At 39.7% G+C, this 21770-nt stretch overlaps 1 protein-coding gene across 2 annotated transcripts in view; it reads left to right on the top strand.

Annotated features, from left to right (window-relative positions):
* The window catches only part of KIF26A (kinesin family member 26A), a 136522-nt gene extending 116508 nt beyond the window's left edge, over positions 1-20014 (top strand). Inside the window, exons 6-16 of one of the 2 annotated variants that reach the window (XM_030558636.1) lie at positions 3585-3794; positions 5975-6068; positions 6545-6807; positions 7047-7230; positions 7538-7697; positions 9611-9773; positions 10371-13758; positions 17142-17332; positions 17808-17828; positions 18205-18331; positions 18972-20014. In XM_030558636.1, the coding sequence (XP_030414496.1) occupies positions 3585-3794; positions 5975-6068; positions 6545-6807; positions 7047-7230; positions 7538-7697; positions 9611-9773; positions 10371-13758; positions 17142-17332; positions 17808-17828; positions 18205-18331; positions 18972-19150 (4980 nt within the window). In that variant the 3' untranslated portion in view covers positions 19151-20014. Of the gene's footprint in view, positions 1-3584; positions 3795-5974; positions 6069-6544; positions 6808-7046; positions 7231-7537; positions 7698-9610; positions 9774-10370; positions 13759-17141; positions 17333-17807; positions 17829-18180; positions 18332-18971 lie in introns of both variants that reach the window. The other variant, XM_030558635.1, reaches the window with a different exon arrangement.
* The last annotated feature ends 1756 nt before the right edge of the window (positions 20015-21770 follow it).

Raw genomic sequence — 21770 nt, 5'->3', positions numbered from 1 at the left:
TAACGTGTTCAGAGGATGCAGTATTCCCCTCCATGAAGCTCCTGTAATGTTTACTTGAAAAATTGGATGTTGTGGTTTTGTTTTGTTTTTTAAAACCTATTCATTCCTTTGGAGAAATAGAGGAAAGTTTTCAGGGCTAACTTTTGAAAAATATTTCCAGTGATGCCAAAAATGGATATTAACACCCCTGTTTGAGCATACAGGGGTGCCTCATGCAATTTAGCATTCTGAACTGATTGTGCTGTGCAAAATAAAACTGCAGGGCTCCTAAACGCAACCTCCAAAATACCTTAGCCTCAACAGTTAATAAGGACACAGGCCCCAGTTCAGCAGGATACTTAGGGATGTGTCTAACCAAGTCTGTCATTAATCCCATGGGCTTGGATTACCTGTCTACACCTCACAGGGGACAAGGCTATATCCCTCCTCCCTCCTGTCCTTGCACTGCAATCCTAAATAATGGCACAGCCTGTGCAGTTCTCCTGCATATTGGACTGCTTGGGTGCCTTTCTGCGCTGCAGTCCATACTGAAGCTCTGGACAGCCTCCAGCACAAAATGAGTGTCTTAAAGGCATAATCTGGCCCTGGATGTTTTGTTTCAGCATCAATTGAAATAACTGTGGAATGGCAGTTCATTTTCTTTTTGGCTGTTATTTTCTTTGAATGAAAGGGGAAAGGGCTGGGGTTAACTGCTGTTTACACAGAACAAATGTAATAAATTGCAAGGGAAATTTAGGTTGGACATTAGGAAAAAGTTCCTAACTGTCAGGGTGGTTAAACACTGGAATAAATTGCCTAGTGAGGTTGTGGAATCTCCATCTCTGGAGATATTTAAGAGTAGGTTAGATAAGTGTCTATCAGGGATGGTCTAGATAGTATTTGGTCCTGCTATGAGGGCAGGGGACTGGACTCAATGACCTCTTGAGGTCCCTTCCAGTCCTAGAGTCTATGAATCTATGAATATAATAAGAGTCAAAAACTACAAAAAAAAAAGACAAGAAGAACATATGCTAATTTTATAAATCAACATAATTTGTTAACAACATTATTAGAACACCATGGTTGTAATAAACTAGTGTTGGAAAGCCTGGAAATGCAAAGCTATGGTTAAAGTCAACAAACAATTGTCGAATGTTAGAAATAGCTGGAGTCAGAGTTCCACAAGTTTGACTTTCTTTTCCCACCCACTATTCAAAGCTGTCCTGGTGTTATATTTGAGTCAAATCAGCAGGTTACAAGTGTGTGCTATATTTGGCTTGGTATGTATTTTGGATGGTTGATCAGATAGCTATTTAGGCTCTTTGATTCATAGTGGAATGGTTGCCAACAGACTGTTATATCTGGACTCTGTATGGATAATTAAAATGAGAAGTGTTTGGTTTTTATTTACTGTCAGTGGGTGTTTTGAAGTGGAGCAGGCTCATGGTTTACACCCATTGTGCAACTGGGCACCTGGGGACAGATGCTCAGATGATGAAAATTGTCCAAGCTCCATTGGCTTCAATGGTATTATGACAATTTTACACCAGCAGGATCTGTTTCTTAGTGTAGAATTCAACACTGACCAGCAGTGGTATGTCATACATGGCAAGATTTTCCTGTACTTGGATTAGGACATAATGTTACCATTCTGCTTATAATTTAAACATGTCATACAATGTATGTAGAGTCCCACTGGTGGAGCATGTCACTTCTCTAAGTTTGAATCTGCTAGACAGTTGCACACTGAAGATCTAGGGCCTGCTGCCCTGCATCTTGTGTAGTCATTTATACCTGTCGAAAGGACATGTAAAAGACCATCAGAGCAGAATGGTAAAGTTTCATCTCTACTTTCGACTGGCATTGGGCAGCAGAACACTGGGACCCTGGTGTTTCATACTAAGACTGGGCTTATCACAGAGCTTAATGGAGTTAGGTGTTCAGCTGCCACTGAAGTTCAATGAGATTTGGGCACTTAACTCCCTTAGTTGCTTTCGAACATTGCAGCCTAAGTATCTGAGTTGTCTTGACTAAAAATACACTCCACCCTTAGAATGTTGCGTATAAGAGCCAAGTATTTATAGCATTAAAAATACCCTTTTAGTGGGTTGGTTTCAAGGTTTGGAGCTTTGAAATTTTTTTCTTTTTCCTTCCTTCCTTCCTTTGATGCCTTTGGCTCAAAAGTGGTCCTAGCTGTGCTGCGACAATAACCCTTCCGGCCACCAGTGAAGACCGTAGCAATGAGTTATAGCTGCGAAAGGCATCTGGCCATGTGGGTTACAGCAACAGCACTTTTTTGTATTGGAGGAATTGGACTTAAGATATGTCAGTGGTTAGAAGGAGAGAAAGTGAGAACTCCCAGGACTTCTTTCATACAACATCCTGTTTCATTCTTGGTTTATTCAAACAGCGGTTCAGGAAGGATTTGTTAGTATATTAGGTCACAAAGTCTGTGAACATTAAGGTCCTGATTTACAAAAGGACCTTGCCGCATTCTCCTTTTCTGTGGATACAATTTTTCCTTGAGCATTGATTGTGCCTGCAAATCAGAGGGGGGTGTGTGTAGTATGTCAGTTTGACGATGATGTTTTCATGCTCTCTCTTTTTATGGATTCTGGAGTCACTCTGAAGTCCAAACATGACACACGTGCAGATCGGGCAGACAAAGTAATTGGTGACCGTCTTGGTCACTATAGCAGTAGTATAATGCTTTTCCCTTTCAGCTAACAATTGATTATTTCTGTCCTCTTCAAAGGCTTGAAAAGCTCCGAGTGCTGTGTGTTGCCATGCTGATCTATTTAACGCAGCTTTGTCAAGATCATCTGGTTTTATTGCACCGAAGTGTGTGCTGTTTTTGATGCTGTCCTTGTAGTGCTTTCTGGGGTGGCCTTGATTCCGATGTCCTTGTGCCAATTCTCCAAAGAAAATTTTTCTATGGAGTTGATACTCAGACATCCTAATGATGTGTCCAACCCAGCGTAGCTGGGCTTTTATCAGTGTGGCCTCGATGCTTATGGCATTTGACTTTTGGAGAACCTCCAGGTTGGTAATTTTGTCCTGCCAGCAGATCCCCATAATGGCACACAGAGACCGCATATGGAAGGCCTCTAGCTGTTTGATATGCCATTTGTATGGTGTCCAGGTCTCACTGCCATAGAGAAGAGATGTGAGCACAAAAGCATTATAAAGTTATATTTTTGTTGAGAGGGTTATGTTGTGGAATTTTGGGACTTTGTTACGTAGCTTTCCTAATGACTGAGAAGCTTTCTGTATCCTGTTCATGATCTCTTTGTCAAGAGATCCATCATTAGACAGCTAAATGGTAAAGTGAAAATGCACTCTTTTAAAATAAATTTATTGCAGGCACAAGAGTGGAAGCCAGTGCTGAAAATCTGGCAGTAAGGCCTGGTCTACACTAGATGAGATTCGATACATCGATCCTTGATAGATCGATCACTACCCACTCCAACCATACCCTAAGTATATGGAGAAGTCCTTCTGAGTCACAGAACTGTTAAAAATGTACAAGTTTGGGGAGCAGGGAATAGTTTACATTAGCTGTAAGTAGGAACTAAAGCTGTCACTTTCCTTGTAACTACTTGCAGGTGAAGGTGATGGTGAGAATTTGTCCCTCTCAAGGACCACATGACACGTCTGAATCCATGTCTTTTCTAAAGGTAGATCCACGAAAAAAGCAAATCACTCTTTACGATCCATCTGCAAGTGGACCATCCAGCTTAGGTCACAGGAGAGGAACTGTTGCTGTCCCAAAGATGTTTGCCTTTGATGCAGTATTCCCTCAGGATGCTTCTCAGGTACTGGAGATAAGCATGTTACTTTAGCAACTCTTTCCGTGGGCACACCATTTTAATTCATGTAAGAGTTCCTTATTGCTTCTGGGGAATTTTGTTTGAGTTAGCATAATTCCTTGGAAAACATGGTAATTAATAGACAGTGGGTAAACTCTCACACTGTTTCAATTTAGCCCAGAAGTGAAGCTCTAACCAGGGAGATAAATTTGCTGAATACTTTCCCTGTATTTTTAGTGCTGCTTAAAGGCACAGTCGATGTGAAATTTACATTTTTAACTGACTATGTTGTAACCCCCTTTAAATCAATAAGATTAGGAGTACAACCCCATTGACTTCAGTGCTTTGCTACCTAGGGTCAGATTTAACCATGTGCCTGAAGTTTAGTGCTTTGCTGAGTTGGGACCATGGTTACAACTAACCCCAGAAGATTACTATAATTGAAAGAGAGCAGGGAAGAGTTTTATTTTTGTCTCCTTTTTCAGGTTTACGTTTCACATTTGCCATCACTTCTTGAATAGTCAGTTTCACTGTTTTGTTGATCCTGCATGCCCTTCTCCAGGCCCTGCAAGGCCTGTGCTTATGCACAATAACAGCAGTAGAGCTGAAACTGAACAGGCAGCAGGCAGACGTGGACGGAAGGAAAGGGCAGGGCCGACTCCAGGCACCAGCCCAGCAAGCACCGTTTGGGGCGGCCAGTGGTGAGGGGCGGCATGTCCGGGTCTTCGGCGGCAATTCGGCGGCTGGTCCTTCTCTCCAAGAGGGAGTGAGGGACCCATTGCCGAATTGCAGCTGAAGAATGACGCGGCAGCGGTAGAGCTGCAGATCGTGATCGCGGCTTTTTTCTTCTTTTTTTCTTTTTGCTGCTTAGGGTGGCAAAAGCCCTGGAGCTGGCCCTGGGAAAGGGGATATGTTTGGTGAGGTTGTAGTCAAGACTACCCCAGTGAGTGCAGAAAAAACACATATAGCAGCTTTAAAACAAAGGATTAAAAAAAAAATCTGGACATAGCCCAACCTTTACATAGTTCTCTAGGAGAAAATTCAGTTTTATGAAACTCCAAGTAATTCATGTTGAGAGTGTCACTTTACAACTTGAATGAACAAGACAAATTTTGGCTAAAAAACATTTTTCATCCTTTTTATCTCCAGTATTGGATAAGTGACTATGCATATTGTGGTCCTAATGTCTGGCAAGTGCAGAGAAAAAGGCGTAACTACTTACTCAAATAGATGCACAGGGCAATTGCAAATGCAACAGTAGTGCAATCCTAGTGACCAGTATAGTCTATTTGTACTGAGAGTTGCAATAATCTGTGTAGGTGGTTGTGCACAGCAGCTGGTGATGGGTTGGGTGCTGCACATGCAGTACGAAAAGGAGATGAGGTAACATTTTAGCTTGACTGAAGTCAATGGCAAAACTCCCATTGTCTTCAGTCGGGACAGGATTTCACTGTGATCTCTGGGCCACACTCTTCAACACTCTCTTGGAGGGCCTTTGAGGTGGCATTTCTCTGCTGTTTCTTGGTGGCTAGAATCAGAGTGGCCAACTTCCGCAGTATCATTGCGAGGGGCTGACTTACTGGCATGTATCCATGTTCGTTGTTCACTAGTGTATGGCCTTATATATTTATACCATTAGTTGCTATATTTAATAAATCATGGCATATATTTCAAATCCTTATATACACTGATAAACAGTTTTTAGTACACTTGAGGAATTTAGCGAATTCCCTTTACCAATTATATTATTGTTTCCATAGTAAATGAAAATCAGATACTTAAAAATTCTTATTCAGGGATCTTCAATGCATTTTCTCCAGTATGTATGGATTTTTAATTTCTACAAGCAGTCTTTGGCTAGCTTTATTTCACTGAAGCAGTTACTATTACTAAAAACCCTTGGCTAAGCTATTATACCAGCAGCAAGCTTGGTTGGATAATGTTCAATTGCTACATTAGTCATAGAGTTGATATTCCAAGGGAATTGGTAGAAAAGAATAGGAAACTATTTTAGACTGTTATAGCAGCTTTTATTTTTTAAAAATGGGACATAGTTACTAAAATAGGAGGAAAAATGCCGTAAAAATGGGCAAAAGTGTTATTCTTCAGAAATATTGAATAATTCTTTTCACATAGGAGAGAAGTAAAGAGTATATTGTGTAATTTATCTCCAATTTTTCTTTCAGGCTGAGGTATGCTCTGGAACAGTATCAGAAGTAATCCAGTCTGTTGTGAATGGTGCAGATGGTTGCATATTTTGCTTTGGTCATGTCAAGCTTGGTGAGCTCCCAAATTCGTTACAGTTAATTACTATGTCAGTCTGGTAATTACATACTGTCAGCTTCTGGAACAATAAATCTGGAGTATACGAATAGATTAGAATTTCTTTTTAATTAGCTTTGCAAACTTATCATGGTTTATTTCTACAGTGGGATCTTAAATTCTAATTTGAAAAGGTAAAATGTAACATCAGATTAGCTTATGTAGGAACAAGCTTTTGGAGGCATGTTATGATGAAAAGCAAAAGATCAGAGATACTTTTAAAAATTCATTTGCTTTGGGTTTGAGTTACAAAAATGGCAACATTAATTGAATAAATACTACCTGATTAATAATTAAATACATACAAATCATTTTTGCATTTGTTATCCCCAGCTATCTGTACAGCACATGGCATATAATGTAAATTGGCAGCTGCATAAGAAGAAACTGTTTTATGCTTGAAAGATAAGTTTATATTTTCCTTTCCTTTATAGGTAAATCTTATACCATGATTGGCAAAGATAACTCCACACAAAGCCTTGGTATTATCCCCTGTGCAATTTCTTGGCTCTTCAAGTTAATCAATGAACGCAAAGAAAAAACTGGGACTCGTTTCTCTATTAGAGTATCTGCCGTGGAGATCAGTGGCAAAGATGAAAACCTTAAGGATTTGTTAGCTGAAGTAGCCACTGGCAGCCTTCAGGATGGTCAGTCTCCAGGGGTTTATTTGAGAGAGGATCCGATATGTGGAACCCAGGTATAATGGATATCGCAACATAGGCTTTTGAGCCTGACTTTCCTCTGCTTTTTATTTCCTTTTATCTGACAATGATGATGACAATTTTTAAGATGGTAAAAAATTTTATTGTCTTTAATATATAATCCCCACTCCCATGGTGTACATATTTGTTTCTCTTATCGCCCTAGAGACTTAGTATGATCAGCAAAAAACATTCACCCCTGCCTTAATTAGCCATTTTCTTGTTTATATTCAAGCTTCAAAACCAAAGTGAGCTTAGGGCTCCGACAGCAGAGAAAGCTGCCTTTTTCCTTGATGCTGCAATTGCTGCCAGAAGTACCAGTAAACCCGAGTGTGATGAAGAAGACAGGAGGAATTCACATATGCTCTTCACTCTTCACATTTACCAGTATCGCATGGAGAAGAGTGGCAAAGGAGGAAGTAAGATCAGTCACTTCCAAATTGGATTTATTTATTTAGTTTTAAATTTAGATTAAAAATAATGTGCAGTATACTAAAAAAGAAGTCCCCCTCCCAAGCAGTTGAGAACCGACATAAACTGTGGTAGAGGTGGCTAATATCTCCTTTGTTCAATTCACATGTAGCCCCATTAATATTTAATTCAGGCATTACCCCATGCTGCATTCATTATTTCTGTCGTTTGAATAAATTCTGCATAGCTAATCTGGTGAGAGTCCTTTTGCTCAGGTGAATGTGTGTATAAATGTTGTTGTCCTTGTTGTTTTAGTGTCCGGAGGACGGAGCCGTTTGCATCTCATTGATCTGGGAAGCTGTGAAAAAGTGCTGAGCAAGAGCCGAGATGGGGGAGGTTCCCTGTGCCTGTCTCTGACTGCCCTGGGCAATGTAATTTTGGCCTTAATTAATGGTGCTAAACATGTACCATATAAGTAAGTAAATTACTGTGTACAATGCCTTAAATATAGCTAGTTTTATCTTGCAAATAGATTAGCAGGGCCGTGATATAATCTATTGCACTCATGTGAATGGAAGTTTGCCTGTCACATATATGGCAACATATATCTGGCCTCCAGTGCAGTGTTTATGACATTTATGTTCATGTAATATATTTTAGAGTCCCAAATGTGTTATTGGTATGCACAGTTGTCTGAAAAATCATATGCATTGTGGCATATACCTAAGTTGGATGAAGGGTATGTGAAATTTGAAAAAATTGCAGAAATATTTTTCTTTTTTTCTGAAATGTTGAAACTTTGAAAAAATTTGGCCAGCTTGTTGAAAAGCAGGGGACATTTTATTTCCTTGGTATTTTTGTTTTTTTCAAATTTAGAAGTCTTGTTGAAATTTCAAGAAACATCAGCCAGCTTTACTGTACATGTAACAGAATGGTGAGGATCGTATCAGTAGTGCTATAAATAATCTGCCCCGTTCAGCAGGTTGCACATATCTATGTTTCCAATAAAAACTTTGCATTTAAATACATTTAGGACCATACTCTGTTCCTGTGTGGAAAAGGGAATGGTAACTTGACAAAAGTGAGCATCTATGTGTGCTTTATAGAGTGTGTCTGGCGGTACAGTCATGGTGAGGGAATACATTCATATCTGTAGGAGGCCCAGTCTAAAGAGGACATCCCTGCCACAGACATGACTGGTAGAATTTGGCCTTTTGTACCAGAGTTTAATTGCTGCTTGCTAAGATGAGTTGTAAGTTAGTGCCTCATTTATTTCTCATGTCATGTCACATATTTATCCAGTGCAGAATATGAAGCAGGTGCTCTTTCATTTTGTATGAGGTGAAAGCAGGTGTTTTCCTTAGGCCAGTTGCCAGCTGAGTGAATGGACTAGAATAGTGAATGGCCAGATCCTCAGGACCAAGTCGTTTGCCACCAATTCAGTGAGCCAAGACGTAAAGATGACTCCCTGACACAGGCCACCAGGTGCTGGGCCAGTTCTGAGGAGCAACCTATAGCAGCTTCAGGAGTGTTCTAAATTGTGCCAGTCGCATACAGCCCCTAAGTAGCTTTTCTGGCAACTGTGGCATTCCAGAGCATAATGACTCCTCAGCTGCACTGGCTATGGCTGAAGACCACGTTGGCCATATACCACCAGGTGATTTCCCTTTCCCAGGGAAATCCTTGGACAGCCAGTGAAGCTAATTTTCCATGGGTTTGTGCTGCCAGAGCAGAGTGGGCAGAATGGAAACCAGGATCTGGCCCTAAATCTTCACCTAAGCCACACAGAAGAACTATAGCAAATGTCATAATTACTTCAGTATATGAGCATTGTGATTATAGCTGAATCCACCCCAAAAGTTGTGCATATAATGGTATATGTGCGCTTATATCCACATCCAATATCCACAAATAGGGCTATAAAGCATGTTTGAGTGTTTGGGTAATCAGACTTTTCAAGTAGGTGAGCATTCAAGGCATCTCTTTTCTCTCCTTAAATAACGGAACATCCAGTGCACTGCTGCATCAGGCTGTGTAATGTCCGTTGGACGGCTGTATTTTCACTTACTAAGGAGAAGCTTTGTAAGCTGTTTGGGTAATACAAGTATCATGATGAACTGCTAGTAAAGTGAATAGTTCTTGGATTTGCCCAAATTAACAAAGAATTTACACATCTAAAAATATGCAGGTAGAGGAATAAATTTGATATCTCTGTGTATATATGCTTAGACATGTTTTGAATATGTACAGATCATGTATATTTCAGATCTATCTATACCATACATGTACACTATAAAAATGAAACCATAATACTTGGTGTTTTAGAAAAGTCTGCAAAATGAACTAGAATTCTTTTAAACCATCTTAGTATTATTATTTATTACATAGGGACAACAAGTTGACTATGTTGCTGAGAGAATCTTTTGGGAACATCAACTGTAGAACAACCATGATTGCTCATATTTCTGACTCCCCAGCAAATTATGCAGAAACTCTCATGACAATTCAGCTTGCATCACGAATCCACCGAATGAGAAAGAAGAAATCCAAGGTTGGTGTACAAGCAAGCTGCAATTAATTTAATTGAAAATGAATTCTCTGAACCCCTTGGTGGGGGAATGTGGGACTTCTAAACAATGAGGACTAATACAAAATGCATCAAAGATTGGTAGAGAAATTGACAAACGTGTGGCCCAAAGCTGTTGTTATTCCACTTGATTATTAGTCCTGAAACATTTGTGTTATAATTTTTGCAAATGCACATACACACAATAGATCGATATTCCTTTGATTTTATGGGGAATTATTGCAAAAATTCCTTTGATATTATGTCGGGCTATTGCAAAAGGTTCAACTAGTTTTAATTTAAAAAAATAAGGAAAAAATGTAAAATGCTAAGATTGAAAGATAACATAATATTTTGATGTTATGAAACTTACCTGTGGTAAACTGATTAATATAATAATCATATCATGTTTAAAATGTACATAGATAAGTTTTGTTCGTTAACTTCATATTGTAAAGGTTTTCCACTAGACATAATTGTGGTTGATGGTGAAATCAGAGCAAAGTATGACCGTAAGATTTCCTCTCTTATTATAAATACATTTAATATTAATAAAGATTTTCTTTTTTTTATAATTAACAGTATGCATCCAGCTCATCTGGAGGAGAAAGTTCATGTGAAGAAGGCCGTGTACGAAGACCACCTCACTTGAGAGCCTTTCACCCAAGAACTGTAGCACTAGACCCTGATCTTCCTGTACTGAGTATTTCTAGTGATCCTGATTATTCCTCCAGTAGTGAACAATCTTGTGACACCGTCATCTATGTTGGTCCCAATGGTGCAGCTTTGTCTGACAGGGAACTAACAGATAATGAAGGGCCTCCAGAATTTGTTCCCATAATTCCTTCCCTGAACAAAAAGAGAAGCAAGGACAACTTTGCTGTTGCTAGAAGTTCCGACAAGGACCATTTTAAGTGCAACACTTTTGCTGAATTGCAAGAAAGGTTAGAATTCATTGATGGAAGTGAGGAACCTATAAAGTTTGCTTGTGGAGAAACACCTGTTGCATCAAATTGTAGTCCAGTGACAGTGATAGAAAATGTGCAGTCTAAGCTGGTAAATGAAAAACCATCTTCTCCATCTGGAGGGTATAAAAAACCTGTTCCACAGGAAACAGTGTCTCCAAAAAAAGGACATAATCTTCATTTCCAGGCTGCTGTGCAAAGAGGTGGCAGTTGTCATGACAAGAACGCCCCTCACTTAAAAGCGGAACATTCCAAACCACAAACTAAAGCTGAAGGCAAAAAACTGGGCTCAGCCTCAGATGGTGAAAAAGAGAGAGAGACAATCACAGATTCACTGAAATCATCAAAATATAACCCTACTAGGAGTCAAGAGCAGAGTAAGGCCACAGCTGAACCTGTAGTGAAAGAAAAGTCCTCATATGTGAAGAGACCTTTACCAAGCCCTGCACCCACACCCCCACAACAGAAAGATCAGCCCCTCAAGTCCAAAGAAGCATGTTCAGAGTTGGACAATAGCAGTGCAATCCGGACTCCTCCTGTGGGAATGAGTAAGCAAATGGCTAGCAAACCTGAGCACAACTTGGTAGGAAGCACATTTCTAGTTGGCAGTAACACCCAGAATCAATCTGGCGCTATTGAGGTACATAGTTTCCACTCTGCGTTCAAAGGCAAATGTTTTGACCGGGATATACTGACCACCACAGTGACTTTGCAGCAGCCTGTGGAGCTGAATGGAGAGGATGAGCTTGTTTTTACAGTGGTAGAGGAACTATCCATCAGTGGAATTTTAGATAATGGAAGGCCTGCCAGTATCATTAGCTTTAACAGCGACTGCTCCCTTCAGGCTCTTGCATCAGGTTCCAGGCCGGTTAGTATTATTAGCAGTATAAATGATGAGTTTGATGCTTATACCTCACAGGCAAGCTCTACTGGTGTAAATATTGATATTGTTTTGCCCCTTGCCGAGGATCCGTTTTCCAGCAGCAGACGTTCCTCCATCAGTTCTTGGCTTAGTGAAGTTAGCATTTGTACAATTGAAAGTGATGGAGCCCAGTCCAGTGACAGTTTTGTTGCCCAGTCATCTTACAGCTGTAATAAGTCCAAGAAAGCTTTCAACTTGGATTTGCCCAATGTAACCACCCCATTGAAAAGCTCCCTGAATGACAGTGGATTTTGTTTCTCAGAGCTGGAAACTGAGAGTATAAATTCTAGCAAAATGTCTTCAAGCATCAACAAAAGCCCCCAAACCTCTGAATTAACCAAAGCATCTCAGATGAAAAGTGCTTTTTGTGTAGCTGATCAGTCCGTAAAAGTTAAATCTAGTAACTCTCGAGGTACACCGGTGATAGAAACAATACATTCTAGTCTTCCTAGGAAAACAAAAACTACCTCATCTCCAACCCACAATAATGCCATTGTAAGCTACAGGGAGCAGCAGAATCCACACAGTATGTTCGAAGATCCCTGGCTGGTGCGCACGGATAATCACTTGGAAACGAAAGCTGCAGAATCTCTGCTGTCTCCAAAATCTCATACATTTGGTACTGATAAGCAGCCAACAAAAGCTGCCCAATACTTCAGCAGTGCAACCAAGCCAACTAAGTCGCAGACTATGCTTGCATGCTCTCAGAGGGTTGTAGATGGTTGTGAAATGGCTTGCAAATCTTCCAATGAAGTCACTAAAAAATCTGAAGCAGCAATGAAAATGCCACAGCTTAAGAGAGGAGCCACCACGCTGGGTGTGATGCCAGTAGCACATAGTAATAGTGCTCCATCAGAAGGTGTGACTAGGGGAAGTTCTGAAGTTGCCTTTGCTGTTGGCAGCCTGAAAACATCCCTGGGAAAGAAGATTCTGCCACAAAAGTCAAGCATGCTACCTAGGCCAAATGGGACCATACCTCCAACACCTCCTGTACGTAAATCAAGTCTAGAACAGAAAAATGTGGTGGTCGCAAATAGCGGAGGCAAAGCTGCAGGCCTGGACTGTCCTAGAGTTGCAACACCAAAAGCTGAGGAAGAGGCAGAATTGCGATCAAAAGCTGGATTTTGGGTTAGTGAAAGTACCAGCTGTAAAACAAGCCTCAAGGGGGACCATTCTTTGCCGAAGATGACTTCAAGTTTAAAGACTAAGGCATCTAAAAGTGAAGCTGTTCATCGATATGGGAGTCACATGTCTCTGGAAAGGTGTGATAGTCTGACATCAGTTGGCTCCAAAGCAAACACAACTAGGGAAAATGGCAACACTAGCATCAACAATGGTAGAATGGGACGATCGGTCCCGCGGCTGGGAGTTCCCCCTGTAGCTTCTAATGTGACTTCACCACCATCACATACTGCACCTTTACCCTGTAAAAACAGCCAGACAAAAAGTACAACTAACCAGAAGGCTCAGGCAAATGGAAACAAAAGCCGCAGCCTTTCTACCAATGGGTCAAAGTCACTTAGCTCCTCTGTCAAATCACTGACTCAGTCTATTGGAAAAAGCTCTAGCATCCCTCCAAGTGGGAAAACAACCCCCCGAACTGTGCAGGGTGTCAACAACAAACCTGGCAGAGGAACTATTATGGGGACAAAGCAAGCAATTAGGGCAGCCAACAGTCGTGTTAATGAACTGGTATCTGGCAGTTCTGTCAAAATGGGGCATTTCAGAGGCTCTACAGACTCTGATAGTGGGAATGACAGTGGTATTAATCTCAGCGATGAAAAATCACAAATTCCAGTGTTGCCATCTCCATATAGCAAGATAACTGCGCCCCGGAGGCCTCAGCGGTATAGCAGTGGGCATGGCAGTGATAATAGTAGTGTTTTAAGTGGAGAACTGCCACCAGCAATGGGAAGGACAGCTCTTTTTTACCACAGTGGTGGCAGCAGTGGCTACGAAAGCATGATTCGTGATAGCGAAGCAACAGGCAGTGCCTCTTCCGCACATGACTCAATGAGTGAAAGCGGAATGTCATCACCAGGACGCATGAGGAGTTTGAAGTCCCCTAAGAAAAGATCAACAGGTAAAAAATTAATGTGACTCAGGCTTGCATTTTCAGTCATCTTAGAAGTTCATTAATATGTTCCTCATATTTTAGGATGCTGAGTTTTTATTGTGGTTCTTAAGTAAACTGGTAGGTCCCTTAGTTTGAATTTAGAGGCCTAGCCACGTTGAAGATATATATCTGGATATATATATACATATATATATATATGGATAAAAGAGGCATTAAATTGTAGATTAATGCTTTTAATTCATTACAAAATTATAGGCTTTGTAGTTTTTAAATCAAGTTTTAAAGCTAAATTGTGGAAGAGACACTCCTTAGTCTTGTGTTTTTGTTCAGAGAGGTGTAACTTCCATTCACATTCATTTGTCCTAAATCTTCTAAATCCACCACAAAACCAAAGTGATTGGCTGTTTAACAATGGCTAAATTCCACCACCCTTATTGATATTCAGTGGTATGTACTTGTTGGCTTCATTGATGCTGCTTGTGTGGGTAAGTGCTACTGAATAAGAGTAACAGCTTTAGAATCACGCTTCTAATATCCGAGTTTTGGAAATAGTTTTTACTATTCCAGCTAGAAATACTGTGGTTGTTATTGGAGATTCACTGCAATTCATACAATGATAGCTACTGACTGAAAGGCTGCTCCTGCAACCTTTAACTTCTAGTAGGACTATGTGTGGGAGTAGGGTAGGAAAAACTCCTTTGAGCATGGGCTTGCTGAATCTGACACTTCAATTGGAAAGGTGTAATTATTGCAGTCTCTGTAGGTGCACATGATATTCACTTGTGCCAGCACAACTAAATGAGTTGAACTTATGTTTATATTATGGTGCTTTCTGGCAATAAATCAGTTCAGAGACCTTGTGTAACACTTGCAGCAGTTCTCTTTTCATAGCACATCAACCTCTCCTACAAATCAATATTAACAGCTGTGTGAAGTTGCACACGTATTGAGAAGGCATTACTCACTGATGGATTTGTATTTGTTTTTGCCCCAGGAAATGCTTATAAGGTCTTTAAAAATGACAAATTATTTCTTTTTCAGCTGAAATTGCCTTCATTGGTAAATTATACCTTACTTTTTGAATGCGTCATATTCTGACACACTAATATATTTTATATATGAAGTGGGACTTCCTAGGAGTTTTATTCAATATCGTACAAACAAGAAGGGTTTGATAGACCCATTATTGGCCTAAGTATTCAATAGGAAATGTTAACCATCTTCCCCGGGTAACTTAATACTAAACTGTCCAAGTGGATTTGAGACTTGCTTCTGCTGGATTTAAGCTCTTAGGAAAGCAGTGTTAGAGAAACTCATCCTGGAACTGATCCTACCATCAAAGCCAATGGAAGCCTAGTCCTTAATCCTGCAACCCCTTCCATGTAAGTAGCCCCCTGTGTCCACATGGAGCCCAATGACTTCAGATTAGGTACCATGAAGTTCATCTGCTTTATGTATGCAATTGACTGCATCTGTTTATTGTCTTCAGAGGGGTTTCATCTGCTGGAAGGCGGTTGCAGGATTGGGGTTTTAGTTGATGGGGAGGATCAGGCCTGTAGCTGTGACACAGTCAGACTGAATAACTTGAGGTTGTGGAAAGGATGCCCAGTTGATTACATACCCAGAATAGATTAAATTAATGTAGTCGAGCCACCTGGCGGTCCCATATTTGCAAGGATTCATTTATTAAGAATATTTATACCAGATAACTCCTTAAGCACATACAACATATATCTCACTTTCAGTGAGACCTCGTGAGTTTTACCTCTGTTATTGACCATATGTAAAGTTTATAAAGTAACTGACCTGATCTCATGGCACTTGACTCTGATGTAGGAGACACAGGTTTGGAGAGGGTCTCAGTCAAATTCTTCTAAGCAGCAGTGCAGTGTTGTCCCCTGATGCACTCAGCTGTGGTCACAAGAACAGAGACAATAATTATAAGATGCCACGCCTCTGGTTTTCCCCCATGAGACTTCAGATACTGAGGAGAATTTTACTTCACTTCTCCCTCAAAGATTCCACCCTATGAAAGGAAAGTTTTGGAAGCAACTCCTTTCAAGGAGTCCAGTGTTCCTCTGTACTTCCATTCCACTAGAGGGTAATGTACTTTTCTCCCACTGAGCTCTGAGTCAGCAAACATGAAGCTGCTCATTCCGCCCATGACAAAGAGCACAAGCTGTAATATCATTCTTACATTTCAACTTGTTTTGCTGTCACTGGCTCCAGTGATCTGGGGATCAGTGTCACTGGCTTCAGTATTGCCTGAACATGCCTTGTACACTTGTTGGTTAATGACAGATGCATCACTAAGAACTAGTCTTTCAAAAAGTAGAGGGTGACACACGACTGTAAAAAATGCCTGCACCAATGCACTCAGCTTTGTATGGGCAAATACCAGCATGTGTCCAGGTGTTCATTTTTTATGGGTGCAAGACAGTCTCTGCCTTGTGAAACTTTTGCCATGATGCATCTTGGTAACAGTGTTGCTTGTTCTTAATTTGGGAGACCCTTGTTAAGTGGCAAGTGAATTTCCTGGTTCCCTGGCTTTTGCAGCTCTGCTGCATTGTGGAAGAGATGTGCTTGGACACAAAAGAGGAGAATTAAGGTGGTAGCATAACTAGTTGCTGCCCTAAGTGCCAGAAGTCTTCAACTCCCACTGAAATAACCCCACAGCATCTTGCAGCTTGGATACTGAGTTTAGAGGCGGCCATGTGTCAGTCCAGTTGGCCAACAGGCTGTTGTTATGGTAGAAGACAAAGGGGCGTGGGTTATACAATGGAGTGAGAGGGTGGTTCTGTAGAATGAAGTGGAGAACCTCATCTGAACAAGTCTTGCTTGGAATTAACCTAGGCGTAGAACAAATAGCCTGTCAGAATCCTCAAATGTTATCAGCCTTGTCACATAACCTACTTGACTACTTTTGCCAGAGTGAAGAAATGAATGAGATCGTACTTCCTCACCAAAAAGAAGTGTACTCACTCATGAAAATGGGGAAAAAAAATTTGGGAAGGCTGGCATAAGGAACTAATGCTTAGATGGCCCTTGGAAGAGCTACTACTGCTGTTCCCACTACCAAACAAACAAGGAGCATGCCAAAGCCCATGAAAACAGTAAGGCCCAGATCCTTAAAGCTATTTAGATGCCTAACTCCCATTGATTCCAGATTGCAGTTAGGTACCTAATACCTTCAAAGATCTGGCCTAACTGCCTTACATTATTTTATTAAAAGAAAAGGATAAAAAAAAAAAGCATTTCCCCCAAAGTATCCTGAAAAACCTATATATTTTCTTTGTTGTGTCATATTTTGCAATATACTAGTACTCCTAGGTTTTGGATGCATAACGTCCCATGTGATGCAAAATACTTCTTAAAAAAAATTATTTAAGGTCTCCAGCGTCGTAGATTGATTCCTGCTCCATTGCCTGATGCTACATCCCTAGGAAGAAAGCCCAGTGTCACTGGCCAGTGGGTTGATCTACCACCTTTGCCAGGCACTTTAAAAGAGCCATTTGAAATTAAAGTTTATGAGATTGATGATGTGGAACGATTACAGCGACACAGACAAGAGGAAACTGAGGTCAGTACATATTTTACAATAACTCCAGACAACTTAAATTACAATATACAGGCAGAATCACTGCTTGAACGCTAGTTTGGCATTCAGGAAATTGATTGCAATTAAAGCACTATAATTATTAATTTTACAATTCATATGTTGGGGTGCCCTTAACGTAGAAAATGAAAATAATTACTGTCTACAATTAATTGTGTTCAACATGACTGATGGCATGAACGGAGAATACCAATGAATACATTACGAGAAGACTTTATAATCTTAGCCTGCCTGATGAAACTTTACAACCTCTCTCTACTACGGGGTCATTAACTCTTTATGTAAATGACATAAAGTAGCCTGGTTAGAATTCTATTAAATCAGGGATATTGCTAGTTTAATTTACTTGTAATTGGAAAAAAAATCACTTAATTCTATTTTGGAGACCAGAATTCTGTAGTCTTCTGATGCCTTTTTTTCCCAATTTTTTCCAAAATAGCCTTTCCAGGATGTTGAAAAGGTAAGAATGCTTTTATGTAACTACAAATTCCTATGTCTTAATGTTCTTAAAGAGTTCAGAGTTTCATTTAACATTATTAGACTGTGTTTATTATTTGCACTAGTGGAGAAAATAATTTCTGTACAAACAGTAGCAATTTCAGAGTATATTAGAGATGTATGTTAATTCAGAAAAGTGCAATAAATGCTTAAATGATTGCGGCATGCTGTTTCTGGAGATTAGAATCCATTAAGGCACACTTTAAGCGAAGAGAAAAAAACCCTGTTAAATGTTACAATGTAATGAGGTGGGTAGGGTTTGGGTGGTACTGACAAAGGCCAGGCCATGAAGTGGTTTTTCTGTGCCTCTCAAGGGTCTGATGTATTTCAATACCAAGCTGAAGATTTTAGAAAGGCGCCATCAGCGGATTAGAGAAATGAAGGCAAAGCATGAATGTCTGAAGGAAGAGTTGGAAGAGACAAAGTGCAGATTGATGATGGATCCAAATAAGTGGAAAGAAGAGTGTAAGTATTTCACCACAGTCACTGTGATGCCCAGATTCAGCAGGGAACTTATGCACATGCTTAATTTTAGCTTTAACTTACTTAACTTTAAGTATGTGCTTAAATTACTAGCTGAATTGGGGCCTTAAAGAACTTTGCACAGCAATGAAGTTTGGTACGGTATGAGATTGCTTTGCAATATTGGGGTATGGTGAGTAGAATTCAGAAACTAGCAAGGCAGTCCAATCAGAAGAGAGAGGCAAAACTATACAAAGACTGAAATAATAATAATAAATAATAATAAATACTTTATATAGTGCTTTATAGCCATAGAGGTAATTTATACCAGGGAATAAGTACTATTACCCTCATTTTGCAGATGGGAAACTGAGGCGTTGAAATCAGAGCCTTATTCCAGAAAAGCACTTAAACATATGCTTATATTCATTGCTGGATTAGAGCCTAGGGCTGGACTTCTGACTCTAGTGAAGCTAATGGCAAAAGTCACTTGAGCTGAACAGAGACAGGCTTTTACACAAGGACTTTGTTTCTTACATGATGACACTAATGATTGCTGACTGAAGATGTTAAATTATGCGTCTGAAATAATATTTTATTGTAGACAGTTTCTCATATAAACATTTTGGTTTTTTGCTAACAGTTGAGGTTGACCCTCACCTTGATAAGGAGTCTCAGGAGTATCTGGAGGCACTGGAACAAGTGACAGAGGAACTAGAGCAGTGTGTTAATCTGTGCAAGTCACATGTCATGATAGTGACCTGTTTTGATATTGGAATGATATCCGATGCGCAAGATGGAGTTCGAGAAGTGGAAGTTTGAAGGTGTTTTTTCAAGGGACTTTAGGAAGTGGAGCCAAACTGTCCAACATGAAGAAGAAAAAGGATTCGGAAGTGAAAGTGGAAATGTGAAGACTTAAAGCCACAATGAATGTTGTAGAGACTGATGCAGATGAGGAATTGGAATGTTTATAAATCATTATGGTGCCTCTACATGACCTGAACTGTACAAAGATTAAAAATAGAAATAAACGTTGTTTCTAACAGAGAAAAGCAGAAAAATCTAGTACAAACCAAGATTTTAAAAAACAAACAGAGAACAATGAAAGTGCCTTTAAAATTCATTTGATTTTCATTTTTGTATTTGGTGCTAGAATTAAAGCCAGCAAACCTAAGCAGACCACAAAATGTATTCCTATAAAATATTTTATACTGTATAGTGTATTTATGACTATATGTAAAAAAACCAACATTGTAGCACAAGCAATAAGTAAATTATGTTTTCATACCTGAACTTGCCTTCTTGTTTAATAGAAAAGCTGTTTTATGTAGCAGAACTAAAATTGTATTATAATTGTTTTCTTGGTTAGGATTCAAGATATTTTTATGAATATTTACCTATTGAAAAAGTGTACTATGGAATTTCAAGATGATTGTTTTACATTCTGTTTTTGTATTATTCCTTTTTCAGATCAAAATAAATGTTTGGGTTCCATTTATATATATATATATACTGCTTAACTACTTCCTTGGTTACTAACCTCCTTTTTCATGGATCCGATCTTTTTAGAGTTGTTACTGAACTCGAGGAAGTCTAGAAAGGGCATTGTGGTTTGTTTTTCTCTGACTACAGGAACTGAGAATTATGTTTATTACCAAAACCATAAAACAAGCAAAAAAAAAAAAAGTTTTTGTAAATTTTAAGTTAGGTCCATATTTTTATATAGTTTTGACTATAAATAAAGGTTTTTGCATTATGAACTTTTAAGACAAATAGTATATCTTTTTACAGTTTTTCTAAGGAAGGCAAACCCTCAGGATCAAGTTTATACATGCTGCATGAGATTTGTGCTTTTTTGAAGGAGACCACCTAAGTGTGGAAACTATTGATAAATTTGTTGCCAAACGAATACTTTTGAAAAGGTTTAATAGTGTATGTAATATCACATTTCATAATGAATCATATTTTCTGATCATCTTGCTTTTTATGGGTTTTTTCAAATCCTTTGTACAAATGTGTATTATAACAGCTTGCTTCAGCTTTTATCTGTGAATAAAAGATACATCTATTGTTAAGATTGCTTCTTATTATGTACATGATTTTCTATATGCTGCAATACAATGTTAGGAGTGCAAGGCATATATATAGGTTATATAGGTGTTAGATTTTTAAGAGGTATTTAGGTACCTAACGATGCATGTCTTTCCCCAGGTCATACAGGAAATCTGTGGCTATGCTGAGAATTGGACTCAGGTCTCCTGAATCCAAGTTTAGTTTTGTTAAATATTATTTAAAACATTCTGACTTCAGTGGAGTCGGGATTTCACCCTATGAGAAGACTCCCACCCAAGGTGATTTACAGTCCATCTCCACATGGGAGTTGGGTTCAGTTGTCTCCATGGCACTAGCCCAGTATCCCTGAGGCTGTACATTGTCCCACTGCTCCCTCCCTCCAACTAATTAGCAGAGAATTTGCAAGGAAGTTAACATACACTCTTCCTCCTCATTAAAGGCAGAGTTTCTTCAGGGGAAGGAAGCTCTGGCAATGTGAGCTGGAGGACAGTCACAGGTAATCCAGACCCTCCAGCAAATTGCAGGGGATCGGGGAGGTTTGGATATCTGGGTGGGATTCCTTAGCCTGCAGATGGTAGAGTTTGCAAGAAATTCTACAAAGGGGAACCTCATGGTGTTCCTTCCCTCTTTCCCCTTGATTTGACCATGGAAATGGTACAGTCCAGCTCATTTTTATTTATTGCACATTGAATCATTTTTGGTGGTGCACAAAATATAGATGGAAATGTAGGGACCTAGTTTCTGTGTTCTTCTATTGCTGTGCTCTTTTTCCAGGCCGTGGACCAGGTCTGCCTGGATTCTGGTGCAAAGCTATGGCAAAAATGGGACTGTGCCCCATGCTCCTGCAGACAATGTTCTAAATAGCCAATGCAAGTTAGATGTATAGAGTCCTGGACTGTGAGGAGAGAGATTGGTCTAGAAGTGGCAGTGTTGTAACAAAATGTTCTGCCTGATCCAGCGCCTGTTGATTTCAGTGGATGCAAGTTGGGGCTATCAATTCATATTATTTTTACAATTCTTTTGAAACAGTTATAGGAGTAGCAGTTATTCAAAAGATGAATAGCTTGGATTACAGAATCATTATACACAAGCCTATTTATCAATTAAATAAATTGATCCCTCCTATGAAAAACCCACAAAAAAGACAACATAGAGTCAGTGAGGTCAAATACCTCTTAGGAAAAATGGAAAAACACATGCTTGCAAAGATGCTGAAACTAGGGGTTCTGGGAGGTGCAGCCACACCCCCTGGCTTGAAGTGGTTTCCATTATATACAGGATTTACAGTTTGGTTCAGTGATTCTCAGCATCTCCACTGTGCAAATTGTTCTAGCACTCCTGCATACTTGGCCAGACAGCAGTACAACCT

The sequence above is a fragment of the Gopherus evgoodei genome, chromosome 4, assembly GCF_007399415.2.
Source record: "Gopherus evgoodei ecotype Sinaloan lineage chromosome 4, rGopEvg1_v1.p, whole genome shotgun sequence".
NCBI classification, from domain to species: Eukaryota; Metazoa; Chordata; order Testudines; family Testudinidae; genus Gopherus; species Gopherus evgoodei.
Note: the sequence above shows the minus strand (reverse complement) of the source record. Positions and strands in the feature narration are given on the sequence as shown.